The sequence below is a fragment of the Octodon degus genome, unplaced genomic scaffold, assembly GCF_000260255.1.
Source record: "Octodon degus isolate 3935 unplaced genomic scaffold, OctDeg1.0 scaffold00016, whole genome shotgun sequence".
Lineage (NCBI taxonomy): Eukaryota > Metazoa > Chordata > Mammalia > Rodentia > Octodontidae > Octodon > Octodon degus.
In genome coordinates, this window is record NW_004524592.1 from 22490034 (window position 1) to 22513603 (window position 23570).

Below are 23570 nucleotides of genomic sequence, written 5' to 3' on the forward strand. Positions count from 1 at the left end.
CTTGGGCAGGCAGAGCGCCTCTTCAGAAGTGTGCACCCTGATTCCACCTATCAGCTGGGATAGTTATGTGTCAGTGTTAAGACTTGGGTGTGTGGTGGGCATGGGCTCGGCAGTGGTCTTTCAAAGCCATGATTCACTGTGACAAGTGACTTCTGTCGCTCTTTTCAGAATCATTTTCACCTAAGTACATCAAATCTGAATTTTTGTACTTTGCCTTTTGTGAGGTTGTCTTGCTCTGTGTGGGTTTGGGGGAGTTGGCTGGGTTCTACACGGAAGGTCAGCGGTCCCTATGGCGATCCTCTGGAAAAAGGACTAGAAGTGATCTCTGGGTAGCGTTCATGGCTCCGAAGCAGTGCGCTTGGGGACACTGTGCCCTCTCTTTGCCTGGGGAGCACAGCTATTTCAGGGCAGCATGACCTTGGAGCCCAGAGGACACTGTCGCACGTGGGGCTTAGTGAGAGCTGAAGGAACAGACGAAATGAATCTTATCGTGTGACTATTGTGGGCTCTAGTGATCCCTAATTAATCTCTGATCCTCTGAGGCACTGCACTTCCCAAATCTGCATGCCCAGAATGGAACCAGCAGAGACAGAACGGGGTGACGCACCTGACCCTTGAGCACCAGAAAGGGCCATCGGCTTCTTCTTCCCAGAACAATTGCCTGCCATTTTTTTCACCCAAGGGGAAAAAAAAAATGAGGGTGAAAAGAATCCTTGAAAAGTCTGTCTGGATGGCTTTTCCTGGCAGCAAGTTTATTTCTCCAGGAGCTTCGGAAGACCCTGATTTTCCACATGTTGACATCGTCAGCAAAACTCGCGGACTGATTTGTGTTCCTCAGATCTGTTGAAAGAATGTTGTCTAGACCCTAAACCTTCCACATGTGTTCGTGGCATAATGCATTTGCTCACCCTTCTGCTCACATGCTCCGGGACTGCAAACACCGCTTCTCTGTTCTCTCTCTTAGGCATGTCCAGACACCCTCCGGCCCCTGACATCCCCACCTTCTACCCCCTGTCTCCGAGTGGCGTTGGACAGATCACCCCTCCTCTTGGCTGGTAAGATCCTCCCTGCAACCCCCAGCCAGAGCTTGGACACATTGGCTTCCCTTTTGCCAATGTGCTGTGTGGTTGTTCACACTTGTGGGGTGGTGGGGATTTCACACCCACAAGCAAGGCGCTAAGTTTCTTTCATTTCAATTTGAACGATTAAGAAACACAGCCTTTGAAACAGATTGAATCTCCGTGCTAATATGGGTAGAAAATGACCGTGTAGCCTTTGCTTTGAAGCTTATAGTTTTGTGGAGTGGATTTGTGGCTTTCGGCACTCGCTGTGCCTATTCCAAGTTAGTACTCAGCCTTGCTTTTTCTGGGATTTTTGTTTGTTTTTTAACAACTTAAATTTTTGAAACATGAACTTGAGCACATTGTATAACTACTGTTGTTTCCAAGTGGACAAAAGCCCACCCGATGCCCGAGCAGAGAGAGGTTCAGGTTCAGCAAAATGAAATCGTCTTTTAGATGTAAAAAAAGAATGTAGCCGACTCCAGTTCAGAGAAGCAAAATGCCAATTCAGGGCCTTCATTTTGTTCAGAATCCAAATGCTATTCCTCTTTCTTCGTAGTGCTTGTTTATTCCTAAATACATTCTCACTGCTCCCCTCAAGTTTTGTAAAATTCTAAAGGTAAAAGAAATACCTTGTGGGAAGAAGGAGTAGGGGGCGTGCTGCAGCCTGTGCCTGCCTGCTGTCACCGGCAGGCAGCCCCCGCCTGGCCCAGCCTCTCCACTTCCTCCTCCATTCTCCCCATGAAAACAGAGCTGTGACTTCAGCAAATGTCTCTCTCCTCGGTTGGCTTGCTGTCCCCGCAGCTGCATGTGGTGGCCCTGTCTTCCACTTGGACTCTCTGTGTCTGTCCTTGGGCTGGGAAGGCCAAGGGGCTCGAGATCCCATGTACACTTTCACACCTCCACTCTTGATTCTGTCTGTCTTTAGCTACTTGGAGGTAGTGATCCTGCCGGAGTTCCTCTCTGGCTCCTGGAAATAGACTCGATAATGATAAATGTGAGAAACAGAAAGAAAAGAGGGAAGGGTGGATTTCTTGCACGGAGAGAAATAACTGGAGTTATCTTTTATTTATTGACTCTCAGCACATGGATAGAAGGGGATAAAGGTGTCTCTGAAGTATTTAGTCATTTTTATGTAAATGTAAAATTCTATATCCTCCCTTCTCTCACATTCTCAGTTTACTAAGTGAAAGGGGATATTTCACCATTTTTAGGCCATGTTACATTCAATAAGTTAGGGGTTTGGGGTTTTTTTTGTTTTTTGTTTTTTTGCGGAACCGAGGATTGAACTCAGGCCCTTGCACTGGCCAGGGAAGCGCTTATCCTACTGAGCCATCTCCCCAGCACCTCAATAAGCTTTTGTTTTGTTTTTTGAGATAGGGTTTTGCTGTGTAGTTCAGGCTAGCCTGGAACTCATGGTGATCCTCCTGCCTCAGCCTCCCAGCTGCTGGAATTACAGCTATAGGCCACCTTGTGGGGCTTCAGTAAACATTTGTGAAGGGCCTACTTCCTTCAGAGTACTGATGGGCTGGAGAGGGGAAAGACAAAAATGAGTGTTGCTAGGCTGCTCGCTTCCCACATGGAGGGAGGGAAAGCTCTCCTCCGGGGCTCAGAGCTTGATCTGGTTGGGGGTGGGAGGGGAGGTCCCCCGTCTGAAGAGACATGGTGGTGTGTGACACCCCACCGATGCCGCCCCACTCCGGTGCTGGGTGGCCATGGTGTCGCGTCATTGACGGCTCCTCTCTTCTGTGACCTCAGGCAAGGTCAGCCTGTTTACCCCATCTCGGGTGGATTCAGGCAGCCCTACCCATCCTCCCTGTCGGTCGACACCTCCATGTCCAGGTAGGTGGGGTGGCCCTCGTGCTTGCATCCTGCGCCCCGCTTGCCCCAGCCCCAGCCAGCAGGGCGCATCCCCGCCTGCGTGTGTGTGCTGTGTGCCTGGCTCCCACCCTAGGTGTCACTGCGGGGCGATGCACAGGTGGCAGCACTGCCTGGGGAACCGAGGGGGCGTGGCCAGAGGAGCTCACCCAATCCTGGTGCAGGCGGGCCTGGGACGCACTAGTTGGGTCTGAGCTTCCTCGGGTTTGCTTCCGCTGAGCAGAGTTGCATCCGTAATGCAGCAGAGTTTGTAAGTGGCCCAGGACCACGGGGACAGGGCCACAGGCAGTGGCACATTTGCGCACATTGCTCAGGGCATGTGTGGACCTGCCCTGAGTGCTGGCAAGGCCACAGTGCCTGCTGTGCACCGAGGGCTGCTCTGTGTTGCTTTGCTTCTGGAGAGGACGCGACCTGCTGGTGCGCACACACTCCTGTGCCTGTCTGTGTGTGCAGCGTGGCTTTCCGGGTTCCGAGTATCCCCTGCAGGGACTTGGCACGTGGGTTCTTAGTAGGCTGCCAAGCTGCCTTTTTCATATGGGCATGAATCTTGCCATTTCTTGGGGAACTTCAGCTTCAAGAGAAAAGAAGGATAAAATGTGGTTGTACGTGTGTACATACGCGTACACGTGATTTGTTTAGTGAGTCCTCCTCAATTTAGCTGGCTGGGGTGGAGAAACAAAATTATTATGCTACCCCCTAAAGTACCTTTGTACACTTCTGGATGCAATAAGAACTGTGGGTAGCAGGGATTTCAGTCATATATTTTTAAGAATAATACATGTAGCAGTGCATCATTATTTTTTGGCCAAATAGTTGTATTTTTACCGTGCCTCCTTGTTATTCAAAGAAATTCGTTTCTGGAATATTACATATCTGGGCAGAGTTTCTTCTTAGATGAAGGAATTAATGGTGCAGGACGTGATGAAAGACCTGAGACTGTGGTCCTTGTGGAATTTAATGTTTACTTTAAAACAGTTTGAAAAGCAAGACTGTGAGGCACAGCCATGTTGCCACAGGGCTCTTGTGAGAGGACGGCATTTTTCCCATACAGCAGCTTTCTTCCCTGTGTTTGCTGGCCACAGGTTTGCTAGGATTCTTCTGCAGTTCTGTGCAAGCACCCTCAGCTCACAGCCTTGCACAGGCGCAGTTTTTACCTCAGTGCAGAACGGTAGACCTCCCTGAGGTGAGGTCGTTCCCTTGAGTCTGTCATCTATAACTGCAGAACTGTCAGACATTACTGCATCTTCATAGGACAGTTTAGAAGCTGAGACTGGAAGCCTGAAGAAATGGGAGATGAAGAGAAAGCCTTCCTGTTCCTTTGCTCACCTGCCCTGCTATCGTGCCGTAGGCCTCACTGTCTGACATGAATGTGGAGGCCAACAGTGTGAGAAAATTTCATGCAGTGGTTTACAGATGTAGGCTGAGGCTTTTAAATAAGATGTCAGTCGCTTACATCTAAAAATCATTTGAAAAGCTACATCTTAATAAAGTGGTATATATTTTCATTATTTCTCTTATTTACATTCTTACATGAAAACTGCTTTGTAAGAAAAATGATTTTTTTCCCTCATCCCATGACATACCACCCTCCCATGAGAAATAACAACCTCTACTTAGTTTTGAAAAAAAAAAACTATGGAGAATAATTCTATGTTTTCAACTAGATACAGAAAGAAGAAATGAACTCTCAGCCCACAGTAAGGTGTAGTTAACCCTCCATGGAGAGCTGTGCGCCCCCCAGTAGCCCACCTGCGCTTGGCTTTGGCTGCCAGGGCCCACGCACACACTGTTCTCTTTCTCTCCCTCGTAGGTTCTCCCATCACATGATTCCTGGTCCTCCTGGTCCCCACACAACTGGCATCCCTCATCCAGCTATTGTCACACCTCAGGTCAAACAGGAACACCCCCACACCGACAGTGACCTAATGCACGTGTAAGTACAGGGCACCCCTGTCCAGCACCCGCTGCTGTCCCTCCCCCTCTGCTCTTTTGAGCCCTGCATCCATCTGCCCAGAAGGCTGTGTCCCTGAGCACAGCACGGAGACCTGGTCCTAAAGCCGAGAGGTCCATGGCCTTGCAAGGTGGGAATGTTCCAAAGCAGACTGAAGAATTGAGCCCTGCTGGAGTTGAACTTGGCCCAGAAAACTAGGGACCTGGAGGGCCTCTGAGTGAAGGAACTGAGAAGGTTTGCCTCATGGCCTTCCAGAAACACACTGACCCCAGTTTGTGGCTCCTGCAGCACCAAAATCAAGGAAGAACCACAAATAGAGCCCAGGGTCCCTGCACACAGGCGCTGCCTCAGACTGCGAGGGCAGGAGGTTCTGATGGCCTGGAAAAGCAGGAACTGAACCTCCTCGTAGTGTGGAGTATGTGTTGGGACAAGGAGTGGAGGACAGCAGCAGCATGTGCTGATCCATGAAGCTTCCACTGATGTGTGCATAGGCAGCTGGGCTGTGTGTGTGCACATGCGTGCGTGTGTGTGTGTGTGTGTGTGTGTGTGTGTGTGTGTTCGGGAGAAGAGTCAGAAAGCTCAGTAGGGGCCGGGGAGATGGCTCAGTAGAATAAGCACTTCCCTGGCAAGCCCAAGGGCCTGAGTTCAATCTCGGGTAAAAAAAAGAAAGAAAGAAAGGAAGAAAAGAAAAGAAATCTCATTAGTGTCTCAGCAAGGCCCTTGGCCCCTAGACCTTGGGAACCTCTGCTCTCAAAGAGGAATCAGGGAGCTAGGAGGTGATGGGGACACCTCCCCAAGCCACTTGGTCATTCAGGGCCTGACCCTGACCTGGAGGCACCCTCTCACTGCAGCGTGGAGCTCTGCACTTCCCTGCCCTGAGGCTGGGAGCTGCCCCTGGGGGTGGTCTGGGTTCACCTGGGAGCCGGGTGCTGGGCCCCTCCTCCTCCTGCCTCATCCTCACCCTCCTCACTCCACCTTTTAGGAAGCCTCAGCATGAACAGAGAAAGGAGCAGGAGCCAAAAAGACCTCACATTAAGAAGCCTCTGAATGCATTCATGTTGTACATGAAAGAAATGAGGGCCAATGTGGTCGCCGAGTGCACACTGAAGGAGAGCGCAGCCATCAACCAGATCCTCGGCAGGAGGGTAAGTAGAGGCCCAGAGAAGTGTGCAGGTGGTAACTTGGGCACTTAGTGCTCGTCTGCCCACAGCTTGTGATGTGCTGGGTGTCATCAGGTGTGTTACCAAATAGCAGGGCCGGGAGGAAGGGCAATGCCCAGAAAAGGGGATGGACGAGAGTGTTATAAACCAGGCTGGGCTGGGCACACAGCTTCCTTGAACCAGTAACTGTGTCTTAAGTCATTCTTTCTGCTTTTTGTCCTATTTATTTATTTGTTTATTTAGTCTTTTTGAGATGGTGTTTCACTGTGCCATTTAGTGTGGCCTTGAACTCACTTTGTAGCCCACGCTGGCCTTAAACTCACAGCAATCTTCCTGCCTCAGCCTCTGAAGCACCGGGATTACAGGTGTGCACCACCATGTCTGGGTTGTGTCATTCTTTAAAACAATATCTTTATGTGCCAAGCATTGTGTGTGTCATTATGTAATGATACAGATGTAGTCCTAGCTTTTCTGGAGCCTAACGTTTGGTGACAGGCTACAGACAGTAAATCTTCACCTAATAAATACATGGTATGTGAAAAGTCCTATGGATATAACCAGTAAGGTTCATGGGAAAGAACATTGGGCTTGGGGGTAAAGTGGGGGCCCCACCGAGCCACGACACAGGCTCAGGGTTACCTGGGAGGGGGCAGGACTGGTCTGTGGTGAGGACTTAAAGGGCAGCCCCCACAGGAGCCAGGGTCCTTCTTGCCCCTTTGAGCCATGCTCCAGACTGTCCCCGGCACCACATACAGCTACACAGACACCAACCCAAGGGCAGAAGGTGAGACTGTCCCTCCAAGCCCTCTGGCAGAATGGTTTTGCTTAGAGTGGCAAGACAAATTTGAGTTTGTCTAATTTAAATGACACTTTCACTGTAACTGTATTGTCATTTTAAAGGTTCTTCATCTTTTAAAAAAAAATGTTATGAGTATGTGTTGGCGGTCAGAGAGGCCCATCCCTGTGGGGAACTGGTCCATGCGCCTGGCACATCTTTCTCTCCCTCCGCCTATCAGTCCTTTCCCCATCTGCAGAGCCCTCCCTCCTGCTTCCCCTGCTGGTGGTGGCTTCCCACGTTCATTGCCCTAGCCTGTGTGTTTCTGACACTTTTCAAGAAACTCAAGTCTGCTTTCACCCACACAGGTGAGGGGCCTGACAGCCTCGTGGCATTTGGAGGCACCCGTGGGTGTTACTCTCAGGGCTCTTCATCATTTGTTTCAAACCCAAGATACCCACGTGCTCCTAAGAGTGGATGCCTGGGGACAGTAGCCAGTGCACAGGGCCGGAGGCAGAAATCCCAAGTTACTGATTCCCAGAGGCAGCTGCAAACTGGGGTAACTTCCAATCTGCCAGATGCCAGGGTTCTCGGCACAGGGTGCCACAGTAGATTATAGATTTCTTGGTGTCATGGGTCTGATGTCCCATCTCCCTGCAGATTCTTAAACACTTAATAACAATAATTACAGCGATTTCCCAAGCCAGATCATAGCAGGTGAACGAATCCCATCATCTTTGAAGAATTCTGCTTTCAAACCCCACGCGCCGACGACTATTTTCTCTGACACTTTAAAAGAAGAAACCAGAGGATGAGAAGGACTGACGTTTTTATTTCAGCTCCTATAACACTTAGCCTTTTCTTTTTCCTCCTTTGAGCTCACGGCCCCTGGCTGTCCAGCAGGAATTACTTTCCTGCTCCAGAGCACGTGGGGCATGATTTGGGGTGTGCTTCCTATTTTTAGTGTGCGGCCCCCAACAATTGCTACTTTCTCAGCTCCCTAAACCATCCCAGACCCACGCCTCCATCCTCTGGGATGGTTCTCATTTGGAGCCCCGCTCTGTCTTTGATTTAGACACCTGCATCTATTTATAGCCTCTGAGCACTTTGATTAAGGTCAGGTTTTTTAACCCCTCTGACTCCCCCCGGCAGGGCTGGCCTCTCCAGCTCTTCAAAGTTCTGGCTTCAGCATCCTGAAGTTTTACCCTGGGATGATTAGGGTTCTTAAAAGTGGATCTTAAATCCATCCCAGAACATTTTCTCTCTCCTTTTATTTATCCTTACTGTCTCTCTAAAATAGAAATGTTCCTGCTCGTAAATTAATCAAAGTTTTCTCAATTCATATTATAAATACAGATGGCATACATTGTATTTTAACATTAGCTTTTACTTTTCAGACGTTTATGTTCCTTCAGGAAGTCCATTGGCTTCAAGTCTATGGTTTGAAAGAATTAGGGAGCTATATCAGTTTTAAAAAATTTAACTGAGCATTTCTCCTCACAGTTTGGTGAAAACTTTGATCATGAAATTTGATGTCTTAAAAACTTCATAGTTTTCAGTAAGTAAAGAGGTATAAGAGTATTTTAGAGACTCCAGGAAGGAAAGACCATCTTCCTAGTCTGGCTTTATTCCCCAGTGTTTCAGTCTGGTCAGAGATCTTTTATTTGTGAGTGGGTTTTGTGCATTAGAAATATCAGCACACTGAAGCAATTGAGAATGAAGGTGTCTTAGTTGCTGGGACAAAATACCCAGTGCCCATTGTCACAGGCAGAAAAGGGTTCTGTAGCTCACAGTTTGTAGAGGTTTCAGTCCATAATGGGCTGGCTCTTTCTGTCCCCTACATAGTATGCAAGCTGTAAGCCTGAGGGCGAGGGCACCAATCACAAACTCTCGATTCAGCCACCTTCGAAAAGCCAGCCTCCCATGACCGTGGGAGGCTCTGGGGTGACATCCAGACACAACCTGGGACTGCAAGGGAACAGCTGAGTTTGTGCCTGCTTTTGTCTCCTCGTGCTTGTCCCAGCTTGGTCAGCTGGGGTCTTTTGCCAGCCTTGCTTCCCTGTGTTAGAGGAAGCAAGAGGAAAGAGACCTGGCCGTGATAGGCGCTGTGGGAGTTCATCTTCATGTGTGATGCTCGCTTTTTTCTCAGCAAGTTCTAACGTGCACACCAAATCATCCTGCGCACTGCAATAGTAAAAGGTGCTGCGTACAGGGAAGAGCATGTGTGCAAAGAGTGAACGAACACTTCTAAACGGAGGACTTCTCTCTTGAGTTCTTGCCTTTTGTTTTGATTTTTTTTTTTTTTTTTTTTTTTTGACAACTCCTCCTCTTGCCAGTCCTGTTTGTTTGGAGCTACCGGTGAGAACCCAAGTGATTCACATTTTCTGGCCCATCCAGTGGGTGGCCTGGTACCTGGGGCTTTGTTTTTCAGCCCTCAGGACTCATGGCTATCAGTGGCTGCAGGCTGTGGGGCTGTTCCTGCCTCAGCCTCCACATTGGCCACCAAGGGTGACTTAAAGCTCCGTCAGTCCAGTTTTGGTTTTTGGAGCACAGAGACCTGGGTTACACTTGTTTTTTTCTCTTCGAGGTTGCTTTTCTTTTTGGCCTCCTCCTCCTTCCAACTTACTTTGTCAACCAAAGCATGTCTATTGCCTGGCTTGGACTGGGTGCACACGGGGTCCCACCCTTGGGCCTCACTTTTCAGCTGCCCCTCTGCACTTATAAAGCAATTACAAAATAAATATTGCATCTGTGCCGCACAGAGGCCTGACTCCTGGGGACTTTTGGAGGAAGCCCCTGACGCCCAGCTTCCCGTCCTGATGTCGGACCGGACCTGGACCTCCACCCAAGGAAAACCTCAGCTTCCCCCACGTGCCCAGGGGGAAGTCCCAGTGGACACATACTTCCATGTGGCCTCCTCCAGGAGAACCGATTACGTCACCCGCCTCTGCCCTTCCCTCCTTCTTTTTCCTCCTCCACTGGACTCCACCTTCTGTCCTTAATTTAAAAACAAATTTTGGGGGGAAATAGGGTCTCACTTTGTAGTCCAGGCTGGTCTTGATCTCAGTGTATAGCCCAGGCTGCCCTCCAACTTACACTGATGCTCTTGCCTCAGCCTCCTGAGTGCTGGGATCCAGGTATGTGCCACCATACTGACTTTACCTATTTTAAATCATTTTTTTTAGAAACAAGGTCAGTGAGAATAAAACCATTCACAAGGCAGCCAAGGCTGGGCAGAAAGCAGGGTGGGAAAGGCCACACCCAGGAACTGGTGCTTTGCATGGAGGGCCTGAGGTTTAAAGTTCAGGCTCAGGGCTCCTTCTCCTTTGGCTGCCACCTCCAAGCCTTCCCTCTCTGCCGCTGGGTTCCCAATCCAGACACTTCCCGGAGGCTCTGTGGCACCAGGAGATAGGGCAGACACTCGAGGAGTCTGGGTGGGACCTGCACACGCTGTGTGCTGGCAGGTGAAGAGCGGCCTGCAGCGCACACCTCCCCAGCGCCGCCTGCCTGGGCTGCCTTGTTATTTGTGATGCAGAATCAGACCCACTGTGAGAAAAGAGTTGAAAAGCAGCGGCAGCATGCCCTCCCCTGTCGGAAGCTGTTCTCTGGTGCCAGGTGCCAGAGCATTCGGTCACACTGCCAGCTTCCCAGCAGAGGGAAGCAAAAGCCGGAGTCAGAAGTTTGCTGTGCACGAGCACAGTGGTGTCAGTGTGCCCAGGGAGACTGTGTAGGGGTGTGTGTGTGTGTGTGTGTGTGTGTGTGTGTGCGCGCGCGCACATGTATGTGTGAGCGGAAAGAGACAGGAAACGGAGACAGACTGGCTTCTGGTGTCCAACCAGACAAGCTCACACGATGCAGTTTGTGCATCCAGGATCAAGCAGAAGTGTGGAGCAGGAGCGGTGTGGGTGCCCCAGACAATGTCTGAAAATTATCACAGCGCTCAGCAGGACGTGGAGCTGGGGCTTGGACACCTGCGTCCCGACCGCTGCCATTTTGGGGAGAGGCGAGGTTGGGGGCGGCACGTCCGCATCAAGTTCTTACCTTACATGGCTGGAGAGCACCTTTCATTGCGCCCCTGGGCTGCATCTCAGGTGACATCAGAGAACAGGAAAGAGAAGCCCACCTGGGCCTTTCCTCCAGTGCCAGCTTGGGCTCTTGCCTCGTAGAAATCAGGGGAGGTTTCAGCGCTTAATCGGTGCAGCTTTCCCCTTTTGAAGCACGCATGCGCTACACCGGCGTTGCGTTTACTCACCGCCTCTTCCCTGCTTTCCCTTTCAGTGGCACGCCCTGTCTCGGGAAGAGCAGGCTAAATATTACGAATTAGCACGCAAGGAGAGACAGCTCCACATGCAGCTGTACCCGGGCTGGTCTGCGAGAGACAATTACGTAAGCCGCTCCCCCCATCCCCAGCCCCTCCGCGCCCCCTCCCGCCTTGCACAGGGGACTTGCGGGTTAGAGCGCCCACCACCTCGTTCCCGTGTTTGCAAACTAACCAACTCAGCAGTACGGGTTTCAGCCCCTTGCGCGGTGTCACAAGAACCGTGAACTAGTGTGTCGATTTTCCTGGGGATGCTAATTCATTTTTAGGAAATAAAGGCTTTTAAGACTTATCATGAAAGTAAATGTGGGTGGATAAAGATGATATTTATAACTGTTGGCCTTACATCCCAGGATTTTTTCAGGTGTTTTTACTTTTAACTTGGACTTAACTGTGTATATACATGTATTTTATGTCACATTTCTATATGTGTATATATACATGAAGCATTCATCTTTTATGGCATAGAGTTTATTAGTTCACCATTCTGTTCTGCTTTTAGACACGTATATTTTCTATTTTTTTTTCCTTCAAAATACAAATAGTCCTGCAATAAACATGTGTACTCAAACAGATTTCCCCTGTTGCATGGATTTGTAGCCATGGAATTTTTGCATTAAAAGACATAAATATTTTAAAATTCCTGACACATATTGTCAAATTTCTTTTCAAAAGATTATATTACTTTACAGTTCTTATAAACAATGTGTTCAGGTGATTTTTTTTTTTTTTTTTTTTGGCCACAGATAAATCAGAACTATAAACAATTTTTATTCTCTACTAATGCACCCTGGCAGCTATTTTGTGTCTTATTCAGACAGAGCAGGTATTATCAGATGTAATTGGTACTAGTTGCATTTTATGGGCAAGAACCACTTCCTTCCTGCTGCCGTTTTCCTGCTGTGAAGCGGGAACCTCACAAATGCACCTCATCACAAATGACATCTTGCTGTGGCAAGGGCAGTTGTCTGTGAAGCACATTACAAATGATGGACTTGAAGTTTGATCACTTTATAGAAAAAATTTTGATTCTTTGAGCTCTTTGAATAATTTAAAATTCTACAGATCGTTCTCAGGCTGCTATAATGATATGCAGTAGACAGAGGGCTTGCACGCCACAGAAATGTGTCCCTGAAGTCCTACAGACGAAACTCTAACCCACACACAGCAACTTCCATGTCCAGTGGCAGCCATCCCATCTCTTTCTTAGTTCCCCTGTGTAACAGAGGTAGTGGATGGCTTTTCTGAGGGCTGAACCCTAATCGAGGCTGCTACCTGCTTTCATTCAGGGTTAGCAGTTATGGGAACACAGACCTCCCATCTGCGACACTGCTCATAGCCCATGTGAGGCTAACCCTGGGAAAGCCAGCCAAGAAAGCCTTGGTATAAATGAAATTATCCCTTCCAGAAAAGGTAAGGCCAGGCATGATGGTACACATCTGTAATCTCAGCACTTGGGAAGTGGAGGCAGAAGATCTCTGCAATTTTGAAGGCAAAGTGACATAGTGAGTTCAGGATGAATGTGAACTACAAAGCGAGACTTTGTCTTGGGCCAAAAATTAATGAACAGAAAGAAAAATTTAAAAAGAATAAAGAGGAGGCTATTGCTCAGCAGGTAATTTAGCTCATTGTCCTCGCTCTAGATGGCCTGTGGGCTTCTGGCCCCACAGATTTAGTGACAAGGGCACATTTCAAAGCCCATGCATTCCACCTAAAACCCCAAACTTCTAAAACCCACATGGCAAGGGCTATGCGCGGTGCCTTTCTGGTAACATGCTGCTCAGGGTTGGAACTGAGACCCTGCCAATGCATGTGAAGCAAGGTGCATGCCTGCTGGGTGTTGCCTATGAGTAAGCAAGTCTGTTCCCTGGCCGTGGAGCTGATTATCTAGCAATAACCTGGATTATTGCTAGATAATCCAGGCTGGCCTTGAACAATAATCTGGATTATTGCTAGATAATCCAGGCTAACCTGAGTGACTCATGCCTCAATCTCCTGGGAGCTGCAGCACCTGGTCTGAAGAGAAAGTTTTAGAGAGAGCAAGTGCTACCAGAGTTTACCTTTCAAGTTCTCCTGATCACTACCCTTTGCCCACTGGCTCATCCTGGCCCTCCAGTGGTGCATTGGTGAGGAAGGGAGAGCAGGTGCCTGAGCTGCCATTCACACTCATTCTCCCTGAGCTGTTAGCTGTGCCTCTCTGTGCTTCCTATAAAGCCAGCCTGCAAGAGATGCTGCCCTGAGCCCGGCTCCTGGGCTCCAAGCCATAATTCCTAGCTCTCCATGCAGCCTGTGGTCCCTGCAGTGGGAGAGCAGCTCCTTACACAGTTTCCAGGGCTGCTCCTAATCCTGTCCCAGTCACCAGAAGAAAAGAGAGTGCTACTCACCACCACCACAGCTTTGCTGTGCCCAGAACTAGCAGGGACTGTGCATTGCTTGCTGTCTTTAAATCTCTTCCAATCCTTAAGTGATGACTTTAACTTAAAGACATAGAAGAAACATACACATTCTCACCCTTTTTCTGTCTTGCTCTCTCATCTCTTCTATGTACAAATGAAAAGAAAGTAATATTTTACCCTACGCAGTCTTGCTAGATAATCCAGGCTGGCCTTGAACTCACCATGTAGCCTGGGTGACCCTCCTGCCTCAGTCTCCTGGGAGCTGAGATTACTCACTTATGCCACAGTGCTTGGTCTGAAGAGAAAGTTTTAAAGAAAGCGAGTGCTACCTGAGTTTACCTTTCAAGTTCTCCCTGCACAGTTTCTAAGAATTGCTTTGCATGTGCCTTCAGGAAGAGGCGGGCTCAGCTTCCTTCCTGCAGTCTTTGCTCCGCCAGGAGGCAGGTGGGGCTCAGTCACCTGGGCTAGAGGCGCTGCACCTGAAGCAGCAGGGCAGGCGGGACAAGAGTGTAGAGTGGAAGCCCGACTGCCAGCTGACAGTGAGCCGCGTTAAATGCGAGGCTCGGTGTTCTGCTGTTGACCTGCCTGGTGCCCGGGATCCCAGGTTTTATACACTTGGTTTCCTTGGGGAACTAGAGCGTTCAGGAAAAGGCTCGGTCCTTTCTGAAGCTTCACAGCCTACTGAGTAATGTGAGGAGAACCCTGCGCATGTGCTCTTACGGAGCCATGCTGCGTGCTTAGGTAGACTGCCAGCTGTGTCTCTTGAGATTGGTTGGTGTGATAATGGTGGGAGACGTCAGCCAGCGGCTCGAGTGTGAGCTGTGTACTGCCTGAGCTGCGGCTCCCATGGAGGCTGCTCCTCCTGCTCAGACAAGTCAGCTAGCCGTGGCTCTGCCACCGGAGAAGGGGGCTCGCTGATGTGTGGCTCTCTCTCTGGAGTCTGAGTGTTTGCAGGCTGGTTCCGAGTGTGGCATCAGTAAGAGCAGGTCTCGCCTCCCCAGGTTGGCTGTCCCTAAGGCCGCAGCCCTGGACACTGCTGTGTGACAGAGCGTCAGGTGCACAGAGTGTCCATACTGAGAGTGTGCACAGGACACTGGAACAAAGGCCACAAGGGAGTCCACGTGCTCTGTCCATCACTCACACTGATGGCCTCTGGGCATGGGGTGAGGATGGAGACATGGTGGCCTCCTCTTTGTTCTTTCCTGACATGCCTGTCCCCAGGTTCTGCTACACACTGACCTGACCATGCCCCTCTCCTTCCAGGGTAAGAAGAAGAAGAGGAAGAGAGAAAAGCTGCAGGAATCTGCATCAGGTAGGTGTCACGGGACCTTGCGGCCACTGTCACGCTTCTGCCAGACGCCTTGTCACCACCTATGTGCTGCTTAGCCTGTGACTGTCACATGTGTTAACTCTGCTTTTCCTCCTGACACTCTCCGAGGAGACCTTTCTTGTCACTATGGCTGTGTGAAGGGCCCTGTGAATGTGTGACAGTCTTTTCTACCCTGTCACCTGGAATCCTGCTTGGGGACTATGGTTGATTTTGCTTTGTCTCCCTCTCTCTCTTTCTATATTTTCTCTGTTGCTTGTGTTCTCTTTGCTTTAACTCTTTGCTTTTTTCTGTTTGCCCTGTACCATGTAACTCTTTATAATAATTACACAAGATGCTGCCCTGTATCACTGGCCAAATCTTTTCTCTGATTTGGGTTTTTAAGACTGGAAGCCACGACTGTAGGGTTGCTCTTTTCTCATGCACTGATTTGACACATCGACCAAGTGCTACATTAGTCCCTGTTTTTCTGGCATTGAGAATAAGGCCACTCCGTGTCCTGCACATGTACGGATGGCTGGCATGGGAACAGACAGGGCACGGCAAATGAGCCCGTGTGGTGTTGTAGCTACTGCGTGTTTGGAATGTGCAGAAACCTCTTCAGAAACATTTGTTAAAGACACAATTTTCTGCAGGTACAGGTCCCAGATTGACAGCTGCCTACATCTGAGACATGGTAAGCGACTCTGGTCCTCGTGACCTTTCCCGCCCACACATCCCACGGAGGGAACATCAGCAAGGCCCGATCAGTGCTTTCCACCCTCGAGGCTCTTGTGCCAGCGTGGTTGCGCTTTGACCCCTCCTGCCCCTCTGCCCTTGAATCGCCCTCTCCTGGCCCCTCTTTCTTCTCAGCCATTTCTTACTGACCAGTGGTAAATCTGCCTGCTTAAAAAGGTGGGGAGGGGACAGAAACAGTGAGGGAACAGAAGCCACCCTGCCGCGGGGTGTCCTCAAGGTCTCCACTCCTCAATGGGCGGCTGCGCCAGGGAAGCTAAAGTGTAGCAGCTGCTTTGTGTCTTGTGAGAGGGATTTATGGGCTTCATTTTTTCCTGTTATTTTCAAATATGGCGCAGAAACTTACTTGATTCAACTGCATGGATTGTATCTAGTGTTTGCCTTCATTGATAACCATGGCTAATCTCACTCTGGTGTTTATGAGCAGTCATTACTTTATGTGTGCGTCATGGGGTCCTTTGCTTTTTGCCCACAGGACTGCTGACCTGGCTGGGGAGCCTGGTCTCTATGCGTATGTAGCCCTTGCAGGGTCTGGGAGCGTTTCTTATTCCCATCCCTCCCATGTCTGCTTGGTTACCAGCTCCTCTCAGCTTCAACCCTCAGCCCTGTCACTTCTGGCACTCACACTGCCCCCTGGACTGTTGTGGCCTTCAGAGCCCTGTCCCGCCTTCTGTGTGCCTCTTACCCCCAGGGGAATTTTCTAAAGCACAGACCAATCATGCTGCTTCCCTGTTTAAAAGTGTCAACATCTTGTGTCCTCAAAAAGCTCAGTGTGACTTTCCTGGCCCCACCCTTGTGGCCCCCTTGCGGGCACTCCTGCCTTCTCTTCACCCTGTGGAGAAATGCACTCTGTCATGACAGTTATCAGCAGGTCCCAAAGAGAAGGCGGGCGCTGTCCGTGGAGTTCCTGTGCTCTTAAGCCTGGTTCCATCCTGAGGGAGGGACAGACAGGTGTGTGTGTCATGTGTCAAAAGAGCATCAGTCTTCGGGACACTTGTTTCCTCACTGAACAAGGCAGCTTTGCCTGCTGAGCTCTCAGGACTCTTATTTGGGTGTAGAAATGTCAGCACCTTTCCCCGCAGAAATCTTCCAGAAGGCTTGGTATCAAATTTCACATTATTGGGTGTCACCTTCAGCTCTTTGGTCTTGGCTTTCTGCATCTGTGACATGGGCATGGCCACCACTTCTGTATCAGGCTATCGATGGCTACTGTGTGCCCAGTCTCTGACCCAAGTGCTTTTTCTGCTCCTGAGCCCTGAGTCCATGGCTCTCTGCTTGGGAAGCCTCTCTTAATCTTTGTTCCAACTCCCCAAGGTAGTCAGATCACATCCTGATGGTTGAGATCACAACTCTTTGGAGTTTTGGATCTAATCTAAAGACCCTGCCAAAACCTCCTGAGGTGGCCTGGGGCTTCTTCCCAGGAGGACCAGCCCCTTCCTCCTGAGGACCAATCAGCACAGACCAAGTAACATCCCGGAGGACCCCACCTGAACATCATCCTTGCACCTGGCTGGGTCACTCCTGCACAGCGAGGGCTGAGTCCAGGTCCCACCCCGGGCACTGCTAGCCTTGGAAAAGTCAGCCTAATAAAAGCCACACCATAACTGACCACTCAGGCCAACAGCGGCCCTCTCTGCAGCCTCCTTTTGTGTGGAAGGCTCCCAGAAGCGGGCAGTGTCCAGGCAGCAGTCAGTGCTGGGTTCCACATTCTGTTTGCGACATCCGTAGCCAACTACTTGTAATGAGAAGGTTGAAAAGGGAGCTGGGTGTGGTGGCACACACCTAGAATCTTAGCACAGGGGATGCCGAGGCAGGAAGATCACCATGTATTTGAGGCCGGCCTGAGCTCCATAGAAAGTTCAGGGTTAGCCTGAATTGCATAGCAAGACCCTGTCTTAAAAACATCCAAAAAGTCATGTCAAAGTATACTGCAGTACTTGAGAGTCCTCTTCTCAGTTTGGTGTTCTTCTTGATGAATATATTTTGATATAAAAGCTGAGGCCAACTTGACTTGTGTCCAAAAATGCATCATGCATTTTTTTTTATTACTATAACCACTTTTTTTATTCAAGAAAGGAAAGTCACAAATAAGGTAGAAATTGCAAATCACATCTTTAAAAGGTACACTAGTCCCTTTGAAACTATGATACATAGGGGCCGGCCAAATAGCTCAGTGGATTAAATCACCTGTAAGTAAGGACCTGGGGTTTGATCTCCGGGCCTGCCGTGCCGGTCTCACCCCTGGGGTGTGCTGAGACAGCAATTGGGACTGGGCATGGTGGCACATACCTGTAATACCAGCTCTTGGGAGGCTGTAAACAGGAGGATCACTATGTGTCTAGTCTAGTGTGAGACCCTGAACACCCTGTAGACCCTTCCCTAAAATACAGGAAAAAAAGCAACTACGATACATAGATCTTTGTATTTTTTCATCATGCATCTTTTTTATGACCAGCAGTGGATGTTCCTTTTTGTCACTTACCTTTTCTGAAGGTGACTATGTCCTCTTTACCCTGTGTGAGAAACCCCCACACATACACTGCTCAGTGAGCCCAGCAGCAAGCCCAGTTTCAAGCTTCGCTTCCTCAGCCTCTCCAGTGTCCCTGTCCTCCTCCTCCCATACCATTGGCCCTCTCGGTCTCTGTCCCTACATCATTCTGTCCTGGGCAGCAGGATTGGCAGTCACTGTAGAGAACTTGGGGCAGGGAGGAGCCCACATTCACATCCCATGATCTCAAATGTGAAGAGGAAGAATACGCTGCTGCTCCTCTGCTGTCTCCACCTCAGGAGCCAGGCAGTGTTGTTGGATGCCACAGCCAGGTGCCTGCTTATGTGTCCTGTCAGTGCTCAGCGGCACCTCAGGGTGTGGTGGAGTTGCCGGGGCTGGACCTACATCATCAGGTAAACACAGGCCCTGCTGTCAGTCACTGTGTCACCAGGAAGGGTGCTGAAGAGACATTAGCAGAGGAAACAGTGGCTTCGAGGGTGCTTTGTACTGGGCTGGTGAGTGATGGCATTTTGACCATGGTTGTCACTGAAAAGCGGAACTGTCCTGTTCTGGAACTAAGCATGGTGAAGAGAGGAAAGACAAGAACAGCATCGAGTCAGAGAGAAAATCCAGGCAACTTAGTGAAAAAAATAAAATAAAAAGGGACAACAATCCAGCTCAGGGTGAAATCCCTGGTTCAACTCCCAGTACTGCAGATACAAGGAAATGAAAATAAAAAACACCAGGAATTGGGACACAAGTGGGTCACATATGAACTGCGGCTGGTGTGAAACTCCAGGTTCCTTGAAATCTTTGTACTAAGGATTCCTCAGGAACTAGGGTAAGAGACCCTGGCTGCTCCCCCAAGTCCTGCCTCTTGGTCCCCACACAAACCTGAGGATTCGGAGCTCTACAATGGCTGATGGGTCTGTGTCCCTGAGAAGCGCCTATGCGGCCAGGGCCCGGTGGCTCTTTCCCTTCCTGGTTGCTATGGCTCCCTTTGCCAGTGGTGGTGGTCACTGTAGAGCCAAGTTGGCCTCAGGAGCAGCTGCGGACAGGAGAACTGAAGGGGTCGGGTGAGACCTTACAAGACCGCCCTTCAGGTGCAGGGAGATGCCAGGGTGAAGCCATCGGAGTCTGGTGCCCAGACAAGCAGGAAGCAGGACTCCACCAGAAGAGCGCTTCATGGGGAGGAAATTCTATTCCTCTTATGCACACAGTGGGACTTTCTGTATCCTTAAAGAAAAATTCTTAAGCTAGAGACCTCCAACTACAGGCTACCTCAGACACTGACGGCCCCTTGGGCTTGGGATCCCGGCTGTTCCAGTGTTCCTGTTTCCAATGGGAAAAGCCACTTCTGGTTGCTGGCAGGCCCGCCCCATCTTGCACACCCCGTACTGTCCCCCTGGGCTTCTACACCTGTGCATCTGAGGGGTCACTGTCACCCTGGTCAGCATCTTGGAGGATAATTGGAACCAGGCCCATAAAGCAGAGTCCTCCTTTCAGAGTTGTGGGGGCTGACCCTGCTTTGTGAGAGTGCTAGGAGACCCCAGCCCCAGGGAATGAGTGGGCTGGAAGGGCTGCATTGTACACAACAATTGTTCATTTATTCATTCTGTAAACAGCCTTCCCCTTTGAGTCAGGAACTGCACAGGTGAAGCAGTGCCTACTCAATGGGGCTCCATCCCTGCCTAGAAGAGCTTCCAGCGGACGCCTGAGAGCGAAGTTACAGGACCGTGTGCTCTGTGCTGCAACGGAGTTGTATATGGAACGGCACATTCAGTAAAAATAAAGAGAACAAGAAGTATGTGAGTAGGGAGCTCCAAGAGGGCTTCTCGGAAGAGGTGCACACAGCTTGTTGCTGAGAGATTCCTGGGCTGACCGCAGCAAGCGAGTTCTTATTCTCGATTGAGAGCTTATAACATCATGAGAGTTTGTCAGGTCAGAGGTCACTGTCCTTCCTAAACTTCCCTTTCTTCCTGACTTATGCTACAGAAGAAATTAAGCAAAGAATGAAAAGCTGTGCAACATCAGGAAAAAGGATCACTCTTTAGTTTACTTATGGAAAACCAACTTCTTAAATCAGCTTAACACATTCGCAAAACAAACAAACTCTACCATTGCAAAGTTATAGAGATGGAGAAGATATTTTGGCACTTTAGTGCGTTACTTTTGGTTTTAAACTATCAAAGAGCAAGTTTAAAAGTAGAAACAAACTATGGATGTCAGATGCTAGAAATACTGGCCAAACACACAGGAACACGTGGAGGTGCAACAGAGACATACACACGCTCCCTGTTTCAGCTTTGGCAGAGCCTCTGTCTTTCAGAATTGCTAACTAAATGAAGAATTAAACTGTGTTTTTTATCCAACTGCAAACTTCGCCCCTTGCCGCCCCAGGCCATGAGCTTCGTGGGCGAGGTAATTGCTAAGCTCAGTGTGGAGTACAGCAGTTAATTGTGCGGTGCTTGGATTTACAGCGTTTAAAAACCTGTTTCTGGCTTCCGCTTGATGATAGTGTTGGATGGTATGTTAGAGGGCTGGAGGAGGAGTCACCGTTTGGGAACCGAGGCTCCTGGCCACTGTGAAGGTGGAGGGGTATAGAAATATTGGGGGTGGCAACAAGGTCACACTCCTGGGGTTCACTATAAGGCCCTGGTACCCACCATACACGCAGCCCTGTTTTGGAGTTCAGGGTGTTCCATGTCTACATGATCATGAGAAAAATGTTCACAGCCCCAACACTTTTCTCTGACCATGGCTCCAAAGCTACCTCCCAAGGACAGATGTGGTCACCCACACCAGGTACCTGTAAGCTCACTTAGTTAGAAGACAAAGCTAGGCTTTTAAGAAATGATGAACTATAAAAGAAGTAGGAAAAAGTCAAGGATTGTCCCAGGTCACTGACCAAGAAGTGGCATCCTGGGCCTCTGAACTCTTTTGGTGATGCCCACAGGATGTCCCTGATGAAGCCCTGTCCCTGAGGTTTGGTTGATCATCAGGGTGGGGAGAGCTGGTGACCTCTGCCATGGTGGCAGTGGGACAGTGTTCATCAGGCTGAGCCAGCTTGTCCCTGTGGGAGACTGAGGCAGGAGTTCAGCCTGGGCAGCGAGTGATGTAGCAAGGCCCTGTCTCAACACTCAGAAAGGCTGAGGATCAGCTGAGGGTAACTGCCCAGGTTTGTTACCTGCGACAGTTGCGGGTCCTGTAGTCCACCCCAGCATGGGTACTGAGGGATACAGACAGAAGCACCCCCTCCTCACCAAGGAGATGGGTTTATTTTAAGAACATGGGACCATCTTGTGGAGCCCAGAGACAATAGCAGCGCTGGGCGCAGGCGGCCGGAAGAAGCCCTGGGAAGCTGTCCAGACACATCCCTGGCCCTGCTTCCGCCCACCCCAAACCACGTCCTGTGCCTCTCTGCACACCGCTGACCTCTGCAGGTCTCCAACTGCATGTCCAGAGCTCCCACATGTGTATGGCTGCTCTCTGTGTCCCCAAGACAGGATGAGCCTTTCAAGTGCCACAGCAGGGACTCTGGGTAGCCTGGCCTGGGTCAGCGTCCACCCCGGACAACCATCCCATGGTGAGCAGACAGCGGGGTCCATCAAGGTCACAGTGGGTGATTTAACCTATGCTGCTGGTGACAATGAAGACATTGTCGGAAGAGGCCTTTTTCTGCAAGTGTCAGCTTCTACAAATCTCTCCATTGATCCTCTTTTCTCCTTAATCATTAAGTTGGATCTAAATTGCCTCGTGAAGCAGAACTAAGGAAAAGGACCCTGCACTAGCAGAATCGACAGGTGCAGTTAGCTGAGCAACAGGAGAGAGATGGGAAGGTGGTCTCAGCCTGAAGATGAGGAATGTTTAGCGTTGTTCAGACATCTCTGCAATTTGAGTTTTAGGTCAATGTGCTCAAGTAGCTCATGGAAGAAAAAAGAACTGCTGTAGACACTCTGTGATAGAATGTTTTCTCACTGCCCAGTTTGTGAATGAGCCCACTGGATAGTAGAGTTTCCCAGAAAGCGCGAAGTCTACCTTCTAGCCTGTCAAACAAACATGGGTTTTCAAACTGCTTTTAGATGTGACTCTCAACATCAGCAGTGCGTGGGGATGGAGTACGTGTCATTCAATGGTGCCCGTGCCATGCCGCAGGCCCTGGCAGGAGGAGGGCATTGTGCTGCTATTTCAGGTGGCCTCAGGGAACAGTGCAGAATTTGTCAGAGATGCTTTTCATCATTTTTCTGTGTGTACCTTTGCTGTCCATGGCTGTTCCCCTTCTGATGTGCTGTGCGTGTCTAGGCCCAGAAAACTGGCCTTAACTGAATCACGTGTGTGTTCACAGCAAGGAGGGGGATGTGTTTTTCTTGTGGTATAACCGTGTCATCACTGTGGCACTTGTTTGGGTCAGCTTCCTCTCCCTCACCCGAGCTCCCTGTCACCCGAGCTGTGGGTCCCCAGGAGGTGACCTTCTGGGAGCCTGACGAGACTCTGACTTTATCCCTGTGACAGAGCCAGAGGGCTCGGAAGCGTTTTGCTTAGGTTTCCTTACTTCCGTGGCCTGACTCTCTAAATTGCTCTTTGGTGCGTTCTCAGCGGCTTCCCCTGCCCTCTCAGGGTTCATTTTCTGTTGTTGCTGTGTTTCTGAAGAGTGTCCTAATTATTTCACAAAGCACTCTGTAAGTCGTGTACGCTCCCCTGCCCTGCCGACCAGATGATGTGTGATGTTGCAGTGGCAGCATGGAGCTGACATTCGGAGACTCTGTGTGACACCCTGGTTCCCCGAGGTCCCTCTTCCTGTGTGACCTCCGAGCAGCCTGGGTTCACAGCTCCCTTTTCAGCCTCAAGTCTTGCCCCACCGCAGTGGCTCCCATGATATGTTCCTGCTGGGCTGTGCACACATGTTCCCTCTCTACTCTCAGGGAGGTTAGAAGGTGGAGTTCACATCTTTCCCTGGGAGAGCTGTGGAGAGACAAGGGGATGAGACAGAAGTGAGACGGAAGCTCTGGTGATGGCCCACCTCGCTTGTCGTCCCCGTGAGGCACTGAGGTTTGCAGAACTTAGGCTTTTGCCGCTCTCTTCTTTCCCTGGGGACTTGTCTCCAGCACTGGGAAAGTCTGCATTTGCACACCTGCATACAGGACATGTTCCCACAGCACAGCTGCAGATAGGGACCAGCATGCCCCTGGGAGTCATCCCTGGCCCATTGAGCCATCTTAACCTTCTCAATGTCTGACTGGCTGAGTCATAGCTCACTCCAAGCCACTGAACCAGCTGCACAGACCCAGCCGGCTGGACCCTGGTCTGACTGCACCCAGGAGCAGCCTTACCCTGTCCTGTCTCCACCAGCTGCAGGGAGCTATGTGGGTAGCAGCTCCCTGGGCCTGCACCAAGGACTGAGGGCGTTTGGCTGCAGAAACGAAACTGAATGCACATTGCCCTTTCGGCTGCTCACGTATCCACCAGCGAGCTGCAGCGGGC

The 23570-nt window shown here is 50.1% G+C and overlaps 1 protein-coding gene across 6 annotated transcripts in view; it reads left to right on the top strand.

Annotated features, from left to right (window-relative positions):
- Lef1 (lymphoid enhancer binding factor 1) overlaps positions 1–23570 on the top strand; it is a 102411-nt gene that overhangs the window by 73746 nt on the left and 5095 nt on the right. For 2 of the 6 annotated variants that reach the window (XM_023710060.1, XM_004626692.2), the window contains exons 5-11: positions 965–1055; positions 2820–2903; positions 4750–4872; positions 5873–6035; positions 11104–11211; positions 14803–14851; positions 15502–15542. In XM_023710060.1, the coding sequence (XP_023565828.1) occupies positions 965–1055; positions 2820–2903; positions 4750–4872; positions 5873–6035; positions 11104–11211; positions 14803–14851; positions 15502–15536 (653 nt within the window). In that variant the 3' untranslated portion in view covers positions 15537–15542. The remainder of the gene's footprint in view (positions 1–964; positions 1056–2819; positions 2904–4749; positions 4873–5872; positions 6036–11103; positions 11212–14802; positions 14852–15501; positions 15543–23570) is intronic. The other 4 variants (XM_023710059.1, XM_023710061.1, XM_004626691.3 and 1 more) reach the window with 3 other exon arrangements.